The sequence below is a fragment of the Phocoena phocoena genome, chromosome 3, assembly GCF_963924675.1.
Source record: "Phocoena phocoena chromosome 3, mPhoPho1.1, whole genome shotgun sequence".
NCBI lineage: Eukaryota > Metazoa > Chordata > Mammalia > Artiodactyla > Phocoenidae > Phocoena > Phocoena phocoena.
Window position 1 is genome coordinate 89,451,473 of NC_089221.1, and position 15,005 is coordinate 89,466,477.

Sequence of the window (15,005 nt, forward strand, 5' to 3'; positions counted from 1 at the left end):
AATAAAGATGTTATTAAAAAAAAAATAGGCAGTCAGGGAAATAGAAAGCAGTGGAAGTAAGGTAATATTCGAGTTTGGCCTAGGTGTTTATCTTTTTAAATAAAGTTTTGGGAAGAATTGTGTAAGAATGTGAATTTTTTCAGCATGTAATTCTGCCTAGTTATTATGATAGACCATAGTTATATTATTAGCTAAAGACTGAACAAACTCAAATTTTCAAAAAGTACAAAAAATTGTTAATTAAGAAATTTGCACATAAGAATTTTGTTGCTTCATAGTGGAAAGTGAACATTAGGTAAAGTATATTTATAATAAAAATAACTAAGCTATCAGTGTATGAAAACAGTGATCAGTTCTACTTTATTGCTAAAAAAAATAGAATTTTTCAATTTACAGATAGGCCTTAGTGCCATTGTTTTACATCCTGTTTGTCTAGCCTGAAGGCAAACAATCATGAAGATCAAATATCCCACATAGTCTTTGTTTTTCATTATTTTAATAATTAACTCATTCAATGCATTCAAAACATAACTGTTTAGAAATTTGCAAAAAAGTGGCAGGAAGAGCATTATTATTCATGTTTTCATTTTATGTTATGCATTTGTTCAACTATCAAACTCTAATTGCTATAAAATATATTTTTCCTGCCTATGGTTACATTGCCCTTTCAGTGAAAGTAGCTTTTAGTACCATCAGGCAGATCCCTTTTCAGTAGGCTGATATTTCTCACCCTTTCCAAGTGTTTGGTGCTTCTCATACTTTTGATTATATGACATTTGATTCTTAATCTCCCCATAAAATTTCCCAGTGATATATAGCTTTAAAATTAAAGGGGTCATTATGGAATTTTTGAGAAATGTTTAAAATCCTGTGAGTTACTTGTAGTCCCCATAGAATATTATTATACTAGATCTGAAATAATTCATTACTTAGAGTATTAAACTAATAACTAAATTTATATAAGAATATTAAAGAATTAAATTCAGTTTTAAGGTTATTAAAAATTCATAAAAACTTTTATGTTAGTGTTGAAGTTTTATTTTGCTTGTTGAAGCTCATTGAGAGGTTTACTTGTATATTTTCTATGCTGTTATATTTTAGTTTTTTTTTTTTAATGGTTTCGTATTTGGGTGCTTAATTTGAATAAGATTCAGACTTTGATTTTTGTTTTTAAACACTTTTGTCTTTGCCTCTCAAAAAGGATCTCATCTTGTGCTCAAATGTTTGAGATAAAAGCATACAAATCTTCATTGAATTCTTGGGAATTAGCCTGAACTAGGCTAAGAACAAAAATAGCCTCTTAAGTCAAGAAAAAAATATTTTCATTTTCTTGTGCTGACTCCTCACTGCATCTTCATTTAAACTAGTCTTTTTATTTCACTAAGCTCAGTATGTTTTTGCTGGAATATTCTTTAAGAAAAAGGCTCAGGGAAAATAACTAACTAAACAGTTAGCCTAGTCAATCAGAAAAGCTTGTCTTATTAAGTATAACTTGTTAACTGTATTGGATTACTATACATTTTAAAAAGGAGACTTCCCCTTCCCCATATCTTTGGCAAAATTTTTAGATAACTTAATGGCAAGGAAAAATCTTTCCCCACTTAGGCTTAGAAAGCTGTGATATTTGAAGTAAAAAGCTTCATTTCATTTTTGATGTAATTATGAAGGCTTTTGGGATGCTGGGATTTTGTTGCTGGTACATCCAGCCTTCTATCACTGTCAAGTTTGCAAAATTGTATTGGAATATAATTGAAATCATAGTAATTAAAACGTTCCTTCCAATGTTTCCAGGGAAGTCCCTGAAAGACCTGATAGAACCAGGCAGGGGATAAGTACAGCCTTTCCCTGTGTATGCCTATCACACATGTACACATACACACACTCATAGTGAGTTCACCTTACATTTCGTAACAGTATTGTCTAGGAGCCAGGAACAGAAGATCTCTATAAGTTTCCCTTCCTACCCAAAAGAAACTAATAAACCCAGAGGACTGACATGTAATCCCTATGAAATAGCAATGTAAGTTCCTTCCTATTTACTCCTCTTTTTTAAACAAAGAAACAAACATAATTTTTTTCCCCCAAAATGTATTCCTCACCTTCAGATCCTTAAATGAATTTCTCAGTGTTAGCTCACCTTTTGTATTTCAAATGCCCTTCTGACTTAATGAATTCTCCAGGCTCTTCATTCTCACAATTCTAAATAAATCAAAATTTGGGAGGATAGGTTGATTAGGACAAGAAATCAAGCATGTGATATCCTTGTTTGTGATGCTTTTCTATTATGTGGACCTTTTTTGAGAGATAATAGTAAAAAAGTTTTTTGCCAAGAGGTGACATTGAATTTCTTATTTTATTGATTTTTTTTCCCTCTGGAAAAAAGCAATAAAACACTTTGCCATTGGTGAGACTTGGAAATATTTGTATAACAGTAAAATTTTTAGTATTTTCTGTATTGAAATGCACTGTGACAAAATTTTGAGGAAATATTTAATCATTTTGACCACCTACTTTAAGAATTATAAACTATTAGTATCAGTATACACAAAAAGTTAATTTTGTATAGATTTTGCATTTGTTTTTAAAAATAATACTTTTTTAATCTAATAGTTGTGGCTAGTTCTTTATATAATTTACTTTTCAATCCCATTTTTGGGAACACAATTTAAAATTTCTTTGAAATATAGTATTTATCATATCTAGTACTAAAAGAAAAAGGCTTATTTAGCTTATAAACGATTTCCATGTACAGTCACATCATGTATGCAATTAAATAATGAAAGAATATCATAGTGGTAGAAGTAGAAACCAAACTGTGGACTCTTTGAAAAAGTCTGATTGGGATTTCTCAAGGTTTTTTTTTTTTTTTTTTTTTTTTTTTGTGGTACGCGGGCCTCTCACTGTCGTGACCTCTCCCATTGCGGAGCACGGGCTCTGGACGCGCAGGCTCAGCGGCCATGGCTCACAGGCCCAGCCGCTCCGTGGCATGTGGGATATTCCCGGACCAGGGCACGAACCCATGTCCCCAGCATCGGCAGGCGTACTCTCAACTACTGCGCTACCAGGGAAGCCCCCAAGGTTCTTTTTTTAAATCAGTCGGATGGGTTTTGGATAATGTAAAATGGAACTTTGACCAGTAAGTTTTAAGCCTCTTCGTGTGGTACAAAACAATGCAAGCTCTCTTCAAAACTAGTTCTCATTTACCAGAAAGGTACCGTATTTTTTCCCTATGTAGAGTTGATAATATCAACCTGAAAAACCTGATTGATGTGTGAATATTTGTCTTTCATTTATTGTTAATTCTTATTTTTCCAATTTATGACTTTCTCATGAGGCATTGTGCATATTATATTTTGAGAACGTTAAGGGTTAGTGCATATTATTATACCTTACCCATAAAGTACTCTTACTGCCTGGGGCAATTTAGTTTCTGTGGGTGATAAATATAAGCAAACAAAAAACTTTTTACTTTTTTGCAATCAAAATGTGTGATTTCATCTATTATTAATTAGAAACTTTTCAACGAAACATAACTAGCTCTTAGTTATCTCTATTTGTTATTAGCACTTGGCCTCCTAAAATAACAGATAATTTGCTTTCCTGCTGTGCTCATGACTTATATTCCTCCCTGGTTTTTGCCATATGTTTGTAAATGAACATTGGTGGTTTCAATGAAGCTATTTCACCTAAGGCTTTGTCTGCCATTGCTGTACAGGATCAGGACCAGCCATGTGGCAGAGGTAATGGTTAAGTAAGTCAGGGGAATAAGGATAAGAATGAGAAGGCACAGCAACAGAGCAGCATCAAATGAAGACTTAGTGCTCCTGGGACCCATGACATGGACAGTCCACAACCCATGTGATTAATAGTTAATTCCATAAAAAGATATAACTCAACTTTTAAAATGAAGTTATTTTATGATAAATTTCTCTGATCATACTCTCTTTTCATCATAGTTCTCTGATTGAAAAATTTTAAATATATGGATTTATTTTATGACATGGTGAATAAGACTATAAGTGCCAACTCTAAATGTTGATGTTTTGTATACCTATGTATGATAGATAGAAAAAACAAATAACCTTCAAGTATTTAAGGATATGTATTTGTACTAAGCTTCAGCACCAGTGCTCTAGGACGTATTTTCTTTAAAAATTATGAAAATTTCAGATTCATCATATAACTTTTAATTGGTTAATTAAAGGGAAGAACATAGGTAAGAAGTATTTATAATTGCTGTTAGCTTTACCAGAAAAAAATTGCTATTTTCTCTAATTTAGTTTTTTTTCAATATTTGCTCAAGTTCTGTGATACGATCCCCATAATTGAGAAGCCTCTGGCAGAACAGGATTGGTACCATGGTGCAATTCCCAGAATAGAAGCGCAAGATCTGTTAAAACAACAAGGAGACTTCTTGGTCCGAGAGAGTCATGGGAAACCTGGTGAATATGTCCTTTCTGTATTTTCTGATGGACAAAGGAGACACTTTATCATACAATTTGTTGATGTACGTTTCCAATTTAGTTTATATGTATATTTTGATACAGTTAATTGAGGTATAATTGTAATAAATGAATAATTTGTGATAAATGCCTGTAATGCTAACTTTAGCTCTTAATTTTTCTTTTTTCTGAATTCCGTAAGTAGAGTGCTCTAAAATTCACTAAAATTTTAACCTTTTTAAGGAAATACATATTTTAAAATTTAAAGTTAAGAATAGTTGTTACAATTTACATTAAATTTAAATACATAAATATTTAATGTTTTAAGTTAACTTTGAACATTAAAGATCCTTTATATTAAAAATAAAAAGAAATAATGTGATTATCATAATTTTTTTAGAGAAACTTAATTATGAATTTTATGCTCTTGAAACCAGCCCTTGAAATTGCTCAAAAATGTTACCATGAGAGATTTTTAAGAATATTTTATTAAATAGCAATAATGAAATACCTTAATGAATGGGACAGTGATAGTTGAATTGTTTTTATGATTCTTTGAGGATTAAGGGTTTTTTTCCACTTATGTATAAGCTATTATTTGTTGGCATTAATGAACAATAAATAGAAATGGAAGAAAAATTTTTAAAATGATCTGGGCATATTGCTTGTTCTAATACTGATTTATTTATTGAAGTTTAAGTATTGTAAACTTATTTGTTACATTCTTTATTAAGCACTCAACAGATGAAGAGTGATCTCAAAATTTTGTTTAACTTTACCCACTGAGAAATTTTTAATATTTTTGTCATAGGAAGGAATTGATGCCTCTATTTGTCATTTTTTACCCTATCATATCAAATGGCATGCATTTTCAAGCTGGCTGTCTGTAGGATTTCAGTTTATGTCCAGGCACTATAGTGATGCTAAGTACCATACAAGAAGATTGAACCATTATCATTAGATGAACTTCAGAAGGTTTTAGGAACATATATGTTCAAGTTCATATATAGTTCACATATATATAAGTTCTAGTGATAATATATATTGCATATTATATTATCTATATACTATATAGATATAATTCTGAGTTAAAATTCACATACCATAAAAGTAACCATTTAAAAGTTGCATTTAGTATAGTCACATCTAGGGATTATATTTAACTGAAAATAGATGCTGTTCAGATGGGTTAAAATAAGTATATTAAAGTATATATTATAATTTTCATACTACTTGTTAATTTTGCATAGTATTCAGACTTCAACTTGATAATTATATTTGCCTACTCTTATACATTCAACCTGTTTCTAATAGTATGTCATCCCTTACTTTCTTTAAATTTGTATGTGCCTTTAAATTATGGATGTAGATAACCTTCCTTATTACAACTAGTGACCACGTTGACAATATTTATAAAATGTTATGAGAATTGTAGAAGGAAAGATGGTAGGTAAACTGTAAACTACAACTTATATGAATGTTTCCTTCTATTTTCTAAGCTCTAAAAGTTACTCTTTGAAATATGTCATACATTAAATAAGACTGAAATATTTCCATTATTACCTCTTGTAGTTTAAAATGTAACTGTAGGAATTTAACTTAGTACTTTTAGAAACAAAATGGAAAGGGTTCACTTGCAAATTATCACTTGTCTTTAATATTGCCATTTTGTTTTAAGTAACTAAAGTGAACAGCATAATATATTCTAAAAATAAGATATTGTTACAAGTTCACATTTAAAGATTTTATTCGGCTTCCTCTGTCATTGAAATTTTGCAAAGATCTCTTTTAAAGAAGAGAGTACTTGTATTTCTGTAAATGCCTCAGGTTTTCCACTGCCTAATTTTATTTAATTTGCCCTCATTATATAATGTTGAGTTCTTCAATCAGTTGAAAAATAAGAGTTTTAAGGTGAAATCGACGGTTTGGGGAAATTTTAATTCTTTTTCTTCTTGTGGAGGTGAATCTTACTTGGTCTAAAATTATCCCATTTCCTTCCTCATATACCTGTTGTCTGGAAGGGGTTTATAAATGGGGGAAGTCATTACCAGATATTTAATGATTGCCTATTATATTCCAGTCAATGAATTTATAATCCATTAGTAGATTATAAAAGCTGTACATAAATGTGGGGTCAGGTGTCCTAAGTGAGGAAGACATAAAGAAATATAGGATTTTGTGGAAAAAAAGTCACATAGTAATCGATGAAAACTTGGGTTTCAGGCCCACATATGTACTTTACAAGCTCTGGTTTAAGAAGTAATTGGGGGTAATAGCTGATACACTGATTGTGAGAGTCAAACAGTGAATATATTCTTTGTAATGTGTGAAGTGCTATGCAGATCATTAGGCATTTTTACCATTGTTTGAACACTTTATTTGGAAAAACATACAAATGTACTTTGTATGAAATATCAGTGTAATTGGAAAAGTTAACTTAAAAATTTTCTTTTTGGTTCCTATTGAGATTTATTTGTGAAATTTAAATAGTAATGAAAGTATTATTTTAGAATTTATATATTTAAGTTTGAGGTATTCATTGATCACAAATAACGTTATTTTTAGCAACATTATCTCTGTCAACTAGAGTCTAGTTTGGCAGTTGTTTTGAAGCTTTATTTTTGTATGCATATCACAGTTATTTTTTTTAACATGGTGTGAAACTCTGCATGCTGTGAACATTATGACTGATCAAGATGGATGTAGATACTTTAGATTTTTACATTTTTTACTATTCTAGCAGAGAATATCTGGTGTTTTAGCTAGTTCAAGCAAGGAGAACTGTACTTTTTATTGGACACTAATTACATTAATTTCATAAAGCCAGATATATTAAGCATAGCTAAGTATCTGAATCTCAGTGTAATTCTAGTGTTATTTACTGACTTATTCCATAGTTACTAACCTGTTTATGGTGCTTGATGTAAAGCCACAGTTAGAGTTTGTACCTAAAACTGTTTATCTTTTGTCATAAATATTGACAGATTTTCATAGAGATTCAAATAGCATTGTTTCATTTGATAAGTTAATATATAATCAAATCCTTGCTTTTGTATAAGGTAAACAAAAAGAAATGATAAAACAAAGTACTTCAGAAAAAAACTTTTTGTGCTATTATTAATAGGAAAATACCAATTCATATTTCTCTAATTTTATTTATCTGACACATATTTGCTAAAAACACATTTTGGCAGAGTATCATGTTATGCAGTGTAGGGAGGTGAAACTGAAAATGTATGGCCTACTGCTCGGTGAGCTTAAGACCTGCTAGGTGAGACATTAGTAGAATTCATCAACAGAGAAACATTAAAGATGCAAATTTAAGGATAATTGAGCCAGACATTTGAATTAACATCTGGTGATGAATTTAAAAATCACAACATAGTAAATATTTTAAAATAAAACCTGGGGGAACATCCTCTACGTAATGGCATATCATCCTTTTTTATTTCTTCATTCATTTCAATCAAAAAATACTAATTGAGCAAGTATTCTATAGAGTCCAGGGATATGGGCCAATAAAACAAAAATAGCACAGAAGTGGAGGCTGTGAGTAGTTACTATGTGAAATTGGGTAGCTCAGTGTATTGTATCATCAGTTCATTCAACAGATATCTATTGGATGTGTATCATGTGCTGAGTTTCACTTTAAAGTGATGGATGTAGTCTCTGAATGTACCAGACAAGTTTACTTTGTTTTTTTTGCCACAATCTCTAGGCTCTTTGAACTACCTTTTAAATTCATACTGTGGATCTTAAGAAAGACTAAGTGAAAGTATATACAGACCCAAAACTTGTTTGTATGACAATTCCAAGTTTGTGTTCTTATCCTTGTACACTTAAGATTATTTTAACTGTTTTACTCCAGCCATTCAAAGATTCAAGAGAAGGCAATACGTTCCTTGAAGTCAAAATGAAATCAGCATAAGATATCATTTTCTGTGCCCCAGACACACAATTAGGGACCTAGGAAACTTCCTTCTTAACAATAAAGCAAAGCCATTCCAAATCCTTATTAATTAGTTTCCAGGAAATACTAATTGAGTGAGTACTTTTAAGACCGAGAGATATAATGGTGGAGCTTACAGTCTAGTGTGGAGGCTCATGGTCATTCGTAAATCACACGCAATATATGTAATTATAAACTTTATTAAGTGCTGTAAAGATACACAGTGCTATGAACACTTTTAACTGGAAAACTTAAGGAAGTTACGTTTGAGACAACATCTGAAGAATGAATGAAAGTTAACTAGGAAAAGCCTTACCAAAATGTTATTAATCTTATTCCTCAGATTCCCCAACAATTCTTCCTGTTTACTGGTTTAACTAGTAATATAACTAGTCAATGTGCTTTTTTTATTTGAGAAAGCTAAAATTTATGTTTTACATTTTTATTGTTGGGTATTACCCAAAAAAGGAGTGTTCTAGCCTTTTGTTTTTATTCAGCTTATTCATCTTGGCCTCTTTCAGAAGTGATTTTCCCTCTTTCCTTTTTATTTTTTTCTTATGCGTGCTTATCCTTGATGGTTTCTCAGGAGATCTACTCAGATCTACTACTACTACTACTCAGATCTACTCAGATCTAATATTTCAAATTACACATTCATTGAATCCCCTTCTCATTTTTGTGTGGTTATTCTGTTCTGACTTCCTTGCATAATAATAGTCCTCTGGAAATATGTGTAGCAACAAAATCTGATTCTACTTTTTATTGTTTTTCATCTATATGCATGATTGATTCTTAAGTAGCACAGTGATAAATCAGGAATGTTTTAAAAACAAATAGTGAATGTTTTAAAAACAAAAATATTGCATACTCTTAGTAAAAATTCAGAAATATGTATCACGGAACATGTGCTTCACAGTTAATACCCCCTTACGGGCTCACTGTATATTCTTTGAGATCTTAAAAATATATTTTAATTGTGTGCAACTATGTAATTCTTATTTTACAAAGATTGATTCATAACATATTTTTTATTTATACTTCTTATTTTTTAATGATATATTACATGGTTTTTTAAAATGTAATACAAATGACTATCAACAAAATGATCTTCGTAGGAATTTGTAGAAATTTATTTTTTACTACTATTTTTTATTGCTTCTTTTGGAATTCACATAAGAGATCATTAGTAGCTCCAAAGAGAAATCTCTTATTTGAAAGTTAATGTGGATTCTCTCTGTCACATTATTAGTAAAGCCATGTAGAAAAAATTTAAAAAGAATTCTGTATATGTGAACCCAACCTCAGGTCATCTGAACTATAAGAAATTTACACAGATTTGTACAAAGTCAAATGTAATATTCAGAATTTTGTATGTATCAAGAAACAAGTCCTCAACATTTTTGGTGAATGTATTCTTTTTTTATTTTTAATTGTAGTACAGTTGACTTCTAATATTACCTTTGTTCCAGGTGTACATCATAGTAATTTGATATTTGTGTACACTACAAAATGATCACCATAAGTCATTACCATCTGTCACTATACAAAGTTATTACAATATTATTGACTATATTCCCTATCCTGTACAATACATCCTCATGACTTATTTGTTGTTTAGCTAGAAATATGTACCTCTTAATCTCCCTTACCTATTTCTTTCATCCCTCTACCCTCTTCCCCTCTGGCAACCACCAATTTCTTCCCTGTATCTATGAGTCTGTTTCTATTTTGTTATGCTTGTTTGTTTTGTCTTTTAGATTCCACATATAATATTTATCTTTCTCTGACTTATTTCACTTAGCATGATACCCTCTAAGTCCATCCATGTTGTCACAAATGGCAAGGTTTCATTCTTTTTTATGGCTGAGTAATATTGCATTGTGTGTGTGTGTATCTTGTTTTTTATGCATTCTTCTTTATCCATTCATCTATTGATGGACACTTAGGTCTCTTCCATACCTTAGTTATTGTAAATAATGCTGTAGTAAACATAGGGGTGCATGTATCTTTTCTAATTACTGTTTTTATTTTCTTCAGAAAAATACCAAGAAGTTGAATTGCTTCATCATATGGTAGTTCTCTTTTTAGTTTTTTGAGGAAACTCCAAACTTTTTTACATAGTGGCTGCACCAATTTACATTCCCACCAGCAGTGCATGAGGGTTCCGTGAATGTATTATTCTTGACCTTAGTTGCTTAGGTGAACTTTATAAGCAAACAGCCATAGCATCATTTTTAGATTCATTACATTATCTTCATCTTTAAGGAAGTGAATTAATTGGTTTTGCACTGTTTTAGGACTCAGAACTTCACTGATGTCAGAGGAATTGTTTTAAACAAATACTTGCTAGGAATCAGTTTCTCATTTTAGCCCATGAAGGAAGTACTGCTGCTTGTATTACTCACTGTATTAGTTCATCATGATTACTGTGTCAATGGCAGAAAACTACCTTTAGATTAAAAACTAGATATGTTCTTAAGAAAGGGAAACTGAAAATTCCTATTATTTTATTCTCTATTTCTCTAGTTATAAGAGGTATATTAGAAATTTATATAAGGCTTTATGACACTAGTGGCTGACTTTAAAATTTCATTCTGTGTGAACTTCATCTCATTACTTACTTTTTATTAAACATTCTACAGGGGCATCTTGAGTTTGTGTGAGTGTGTGAACTTTCCAGTATTCATTTCTATGTTAAGTTGTCTTACTTTAACTTTATAGTCATTTTATATGCATTGCATTTCATTTATTTCATACACTTTTATTTATCCAGGCAATATATGCCAGGCACTGTTCTTGACCAGAGGGATACTCAGATGAACAAAACAAAGATAAAAATTTATCATCTCATGAGCTTATATTCTAGAGGAGGAGATAGGCAATAAACAAGATACATAAGTAAAATATATGTGATGTTAGATAGTGATAAATTCTAAGGAGAAAAATTTAGTAAGGAAAAGGAGGTAAGAAGTTTAGTTGGGGTGAGAAAATGGATATTGGATGGCCTGAGTAGACCTCACTGAAAAGGTGACATTTGATGAAAGACTAGAAGGAAGTAAGGGAGCCATTACCCAAACAGCCATCGAAGGAACTATTTCAAGCAGCAAGTGTAAACTCCCTGAGGAGGGAATGTGTGTAGTGTGTTTATAAAACAAGAAGAAAATGAGTGTGGCTGGAGGGGACTGAGGGGGGATGGGGGATTTGGTAAGAGATGAGGTGACAGAGATGATAGAGGACAGATTAGAGGGCCCTAACGACCATGGTAAAGACTTAGGCTTTTATTCTGAGGGAGGTAAAAATTTTGTGCGAAATAATAGAATGGTCTGTTATAACAGGATTTCCTGGCTCTTTAGTAAGAGACTGAAGAAAGACAGAGGGAGAAACTGTGTGTGTGTGTGTATGTGTGTTTGTGTATATATATACACACATACATATATATACACACACACACACACATACTTCACTGAGGAATAATAAGCAAATATAATTGTATATATGTAAAGTGTACAACATGATGATTTGGTACACATTGTAGAATGATTGCCAAGATCAAGGTAATTAACACAACCATCATCCCACGTAATTAACTCTTTTTTTGTGTGTGTGTGGGAATGCTTAATATCTACTCTCAGGAACTTTCAAGTATACAAGACCATATATTTGGTTCAGATATTACTGTTATTATTACATGTTACACATCTATAACATTTTACCTTTCTTCATGTCTTATTTTCATATAAGAATGCCTTCTAGGATATTTGGTTATTTACAGATAATCATTATTCCTTGAGAACATGTAATTTACACTTTTAAGTGTCCTTTGAAAATGTTTCTTATCATATATCCAGATTTGGAATTATTTTTGTAATCCAAGGTTTATTATTTGTATGATGACTTAATAATTGAGTGTGTACTGTATACTAAGCAGTGGTTTGCATGTTAATACTTGTTCAGGCCTCACACTTTTTCTGTGAGGACGTCCAAATATTATTTCTGTTTTGAAATAAACTGAGGCATTGAGAGAAATTGCTCAGTGCATTGCACATCTAGTAATAGACTACTGTCCTTAGTGTGAAATATTCTTAAATATCTACTAATATAGCAGGTCTGGCTGTTGTATGCAACAATTCTTTAGTCAGTTTATTAACAACTGCCTTGAATTGACCCTTAACACAAACTGCCTTGAGTTGAACTATATAGTTAAGTGTTAAAATAAGCTAATGCATGTTTGTTCCTCACTTGATGAAACGAAAATATTCATTTAAAAAGCTGTATATAAATTAGATTCTGATAAATTGAATCTAATTTTATATTATGGAAAAGGAACTTTGTCTTTTTTTATCCTTTACCTGGGAAAATAATCTTCCAGTAATGTAAATAGTATCCAAATTTAGAGAGTTTTGAAATTTCTTATTTCTTAGCATAGAGTTTTCTTAAAATGGAGCATGTTTGTATCTGTATTTGTACACATCATGTATATACAGGTGAATTCTTTGTGAACAATCAAATGGAAGCCTTTATTACATCACACTGTATTGTAACACTTTTTGCATTGAAAAATAGGCCCAATAAGATACGTTTTCTTTGCTAAACTTATTGCCATCAATTCATCCCTATGATTACTGACCTACATGCCTGTTTGAAATATGAAGACAGAGAAAAGGGGTCTTGACAGAGTTTGGCAAAATGTTACTAACTTGATGTTTTGAAATCAAAAAGTGCTGCGATTTGACTATGCTGATATATGCAGTTTTGTGTCTGCTGCATTTTATTTCTTTATCAAATATAAGTGAATGTTAATGACTGTGTGGTTTTGGTGAAAGAATAATACATGAATAACCCCAGTGTAGAAAAACCAATCAATACTGTATTGATAAAAGGGAAATAAATGATCATCAGAGGTATTCTTAAAATACTTATTATTATATTGGATATACTTCCTCAACCTTTTGACATTATTTTTTATCTTGAAAATTTTACCAAATGGAACATATAAGCAAACATATATACACATGTTTCTTGTTCCTTAACTTAAATGTATCCCATGCTTTATTTCCTTTGGTTATTATTTTAGCAAAATGCATTCCAGGTCTGTAAGTTTTTCTTTTTTCTTTTTTAATAATCTGAATTATATTTAGTCATTATGAAAATTAATTTCTTGATGCAAAGGTAAATTTTTTTAGCATGTTGGAATTTTTAAAATTTTTACCATTGTAACCATTTTTAAGTGTATAATAGTTCAGTAGTGTTCAGTATCTTCACATTGTTGTGCAATAATAGTTTTTCTTAAATGGAACTTTATTGATGAATGTAATGTTGCTGAAGCAATGTCTTCATATTTATTCTACTTTATTGTCCTTTCTCCAGAACATGTATCGTTTTGAAGGCACTGGGTTTTCAAATATCCCTCAACTTATAGACCATCACTATACAACAAAACAGGTCATCACTAAGAAATCAGGTGTAGTTCTGCTGAATCCTATTCCTAAGGTAGGTGCATATATTCACCTTTTTTTTTGAGACTGCTTTGTGAGTTATTCCCCACAGTAAATAAAGTTCTTAGATTATTTATAGAAGTTTGGAAACAATTATAGTCAAAACATGGAATTTCCTTGGTTTTATTAAGATGGGAGATGGGTTACCTTTTTATTCAGTGTTTGCAAATGGCCTGTTTTTTTTCTTTTTCCTTCCCAGTTTTTCTTGAAAGACTGGAGGGCTTCCTTCACACTATAAGGTTCAGACTTTAAAGGCTCAGTTTATAAAAGATTCTGAGATGTAGAAGTCAAAGAAAATGTCCAGCAATCAAGAGTAAATTAGAATTTTAATTTTGGGTGTTAAGGTTACAATATATTATAAGACACTGGAATTTTTTAAAACTACACTACTCTTCACAAAGGCAGTAAATCATAACTTCACTATGTACAACCAGGTAGCTGGGCGAGAGATTGTTCTAGGTCATTTTTACCTCTAAGATATATCATAGAACAGATTGCTTTCATGAGCTTTAAGAGATTTGCGAGGTAGGGAATGGGTATGAGGCAGGTTTGTGTTTTTAAGGTAAAACCTGGGGGGCCTGGCCTGGGAGGAACAATGGAGCTGGCTTAACTTCTGAGCACTTTTAATGTTCCAGGAATTGGGTTGGGGTCAACAAAAGTCCCTTTCCTTTGGGGGCCGTCTCATGTGAAGAACAGTGTAGAAATAGGAAAGTCATAAAACCTGGTAGGTTAATATTTGCTGACTTGAGGTTTACATATCTAGGGATGACTTTTAATATGAAGCAAGTGTTATTCCCAAGAATGCTAGTATATAATCCAAATTCACCTAAAATTTAAAAAACTTTTAAAACTTAAAAAACAATTGTTATATTTCCCTTTGTTAGTCTGGAACATAGTGTCTATAGTTGTATTATATTACTCAGTCTTTATTGAGGGGCTGAGTTTTAGCATTCTGCTCACAGAAGATTTTAACAGTCAGTTGCTAAATATTAATTCTGTGGCTAAGGAATTGTCCTTCTTGCATAATTTTCTGGAATTATGAGATGGGCTCATTCTTTGTTCATATTTTTCCAGTCACTTTTTTTTACATTTAATTGCAAAAAAACCCTATAAAAATTC

General features: G+C 31.3%; 1 protein-coding gene across 3 annotated transcripts in view; it reads left to right on the top strand.

The window, feature by feature from the left end:
* The window catches only part of FER (FER tyrosine kinase), a 477,172-nt gene that overhangs the window by 233,617 nt on the left and 228,550 nt on the right, over positions 1–15,005 (top strand). For all 3 annotated transcript variants that reach the window (XM_065874932.1, XM_065874931.1, XM_065874933.1), the window contains 2 exons: positions 4,304–4,507; positions 13,759–13,881. In XM_065874932.1, the coding sequence (XP_065731004.1) occupies positions 4,304–4,507; positions 13,759–13,881 (327 nt within the window). The remainder of the gene's footprint in view (positions 1–4,303; positions 4,508–13,758; positions 13,882–15,005) is intronic.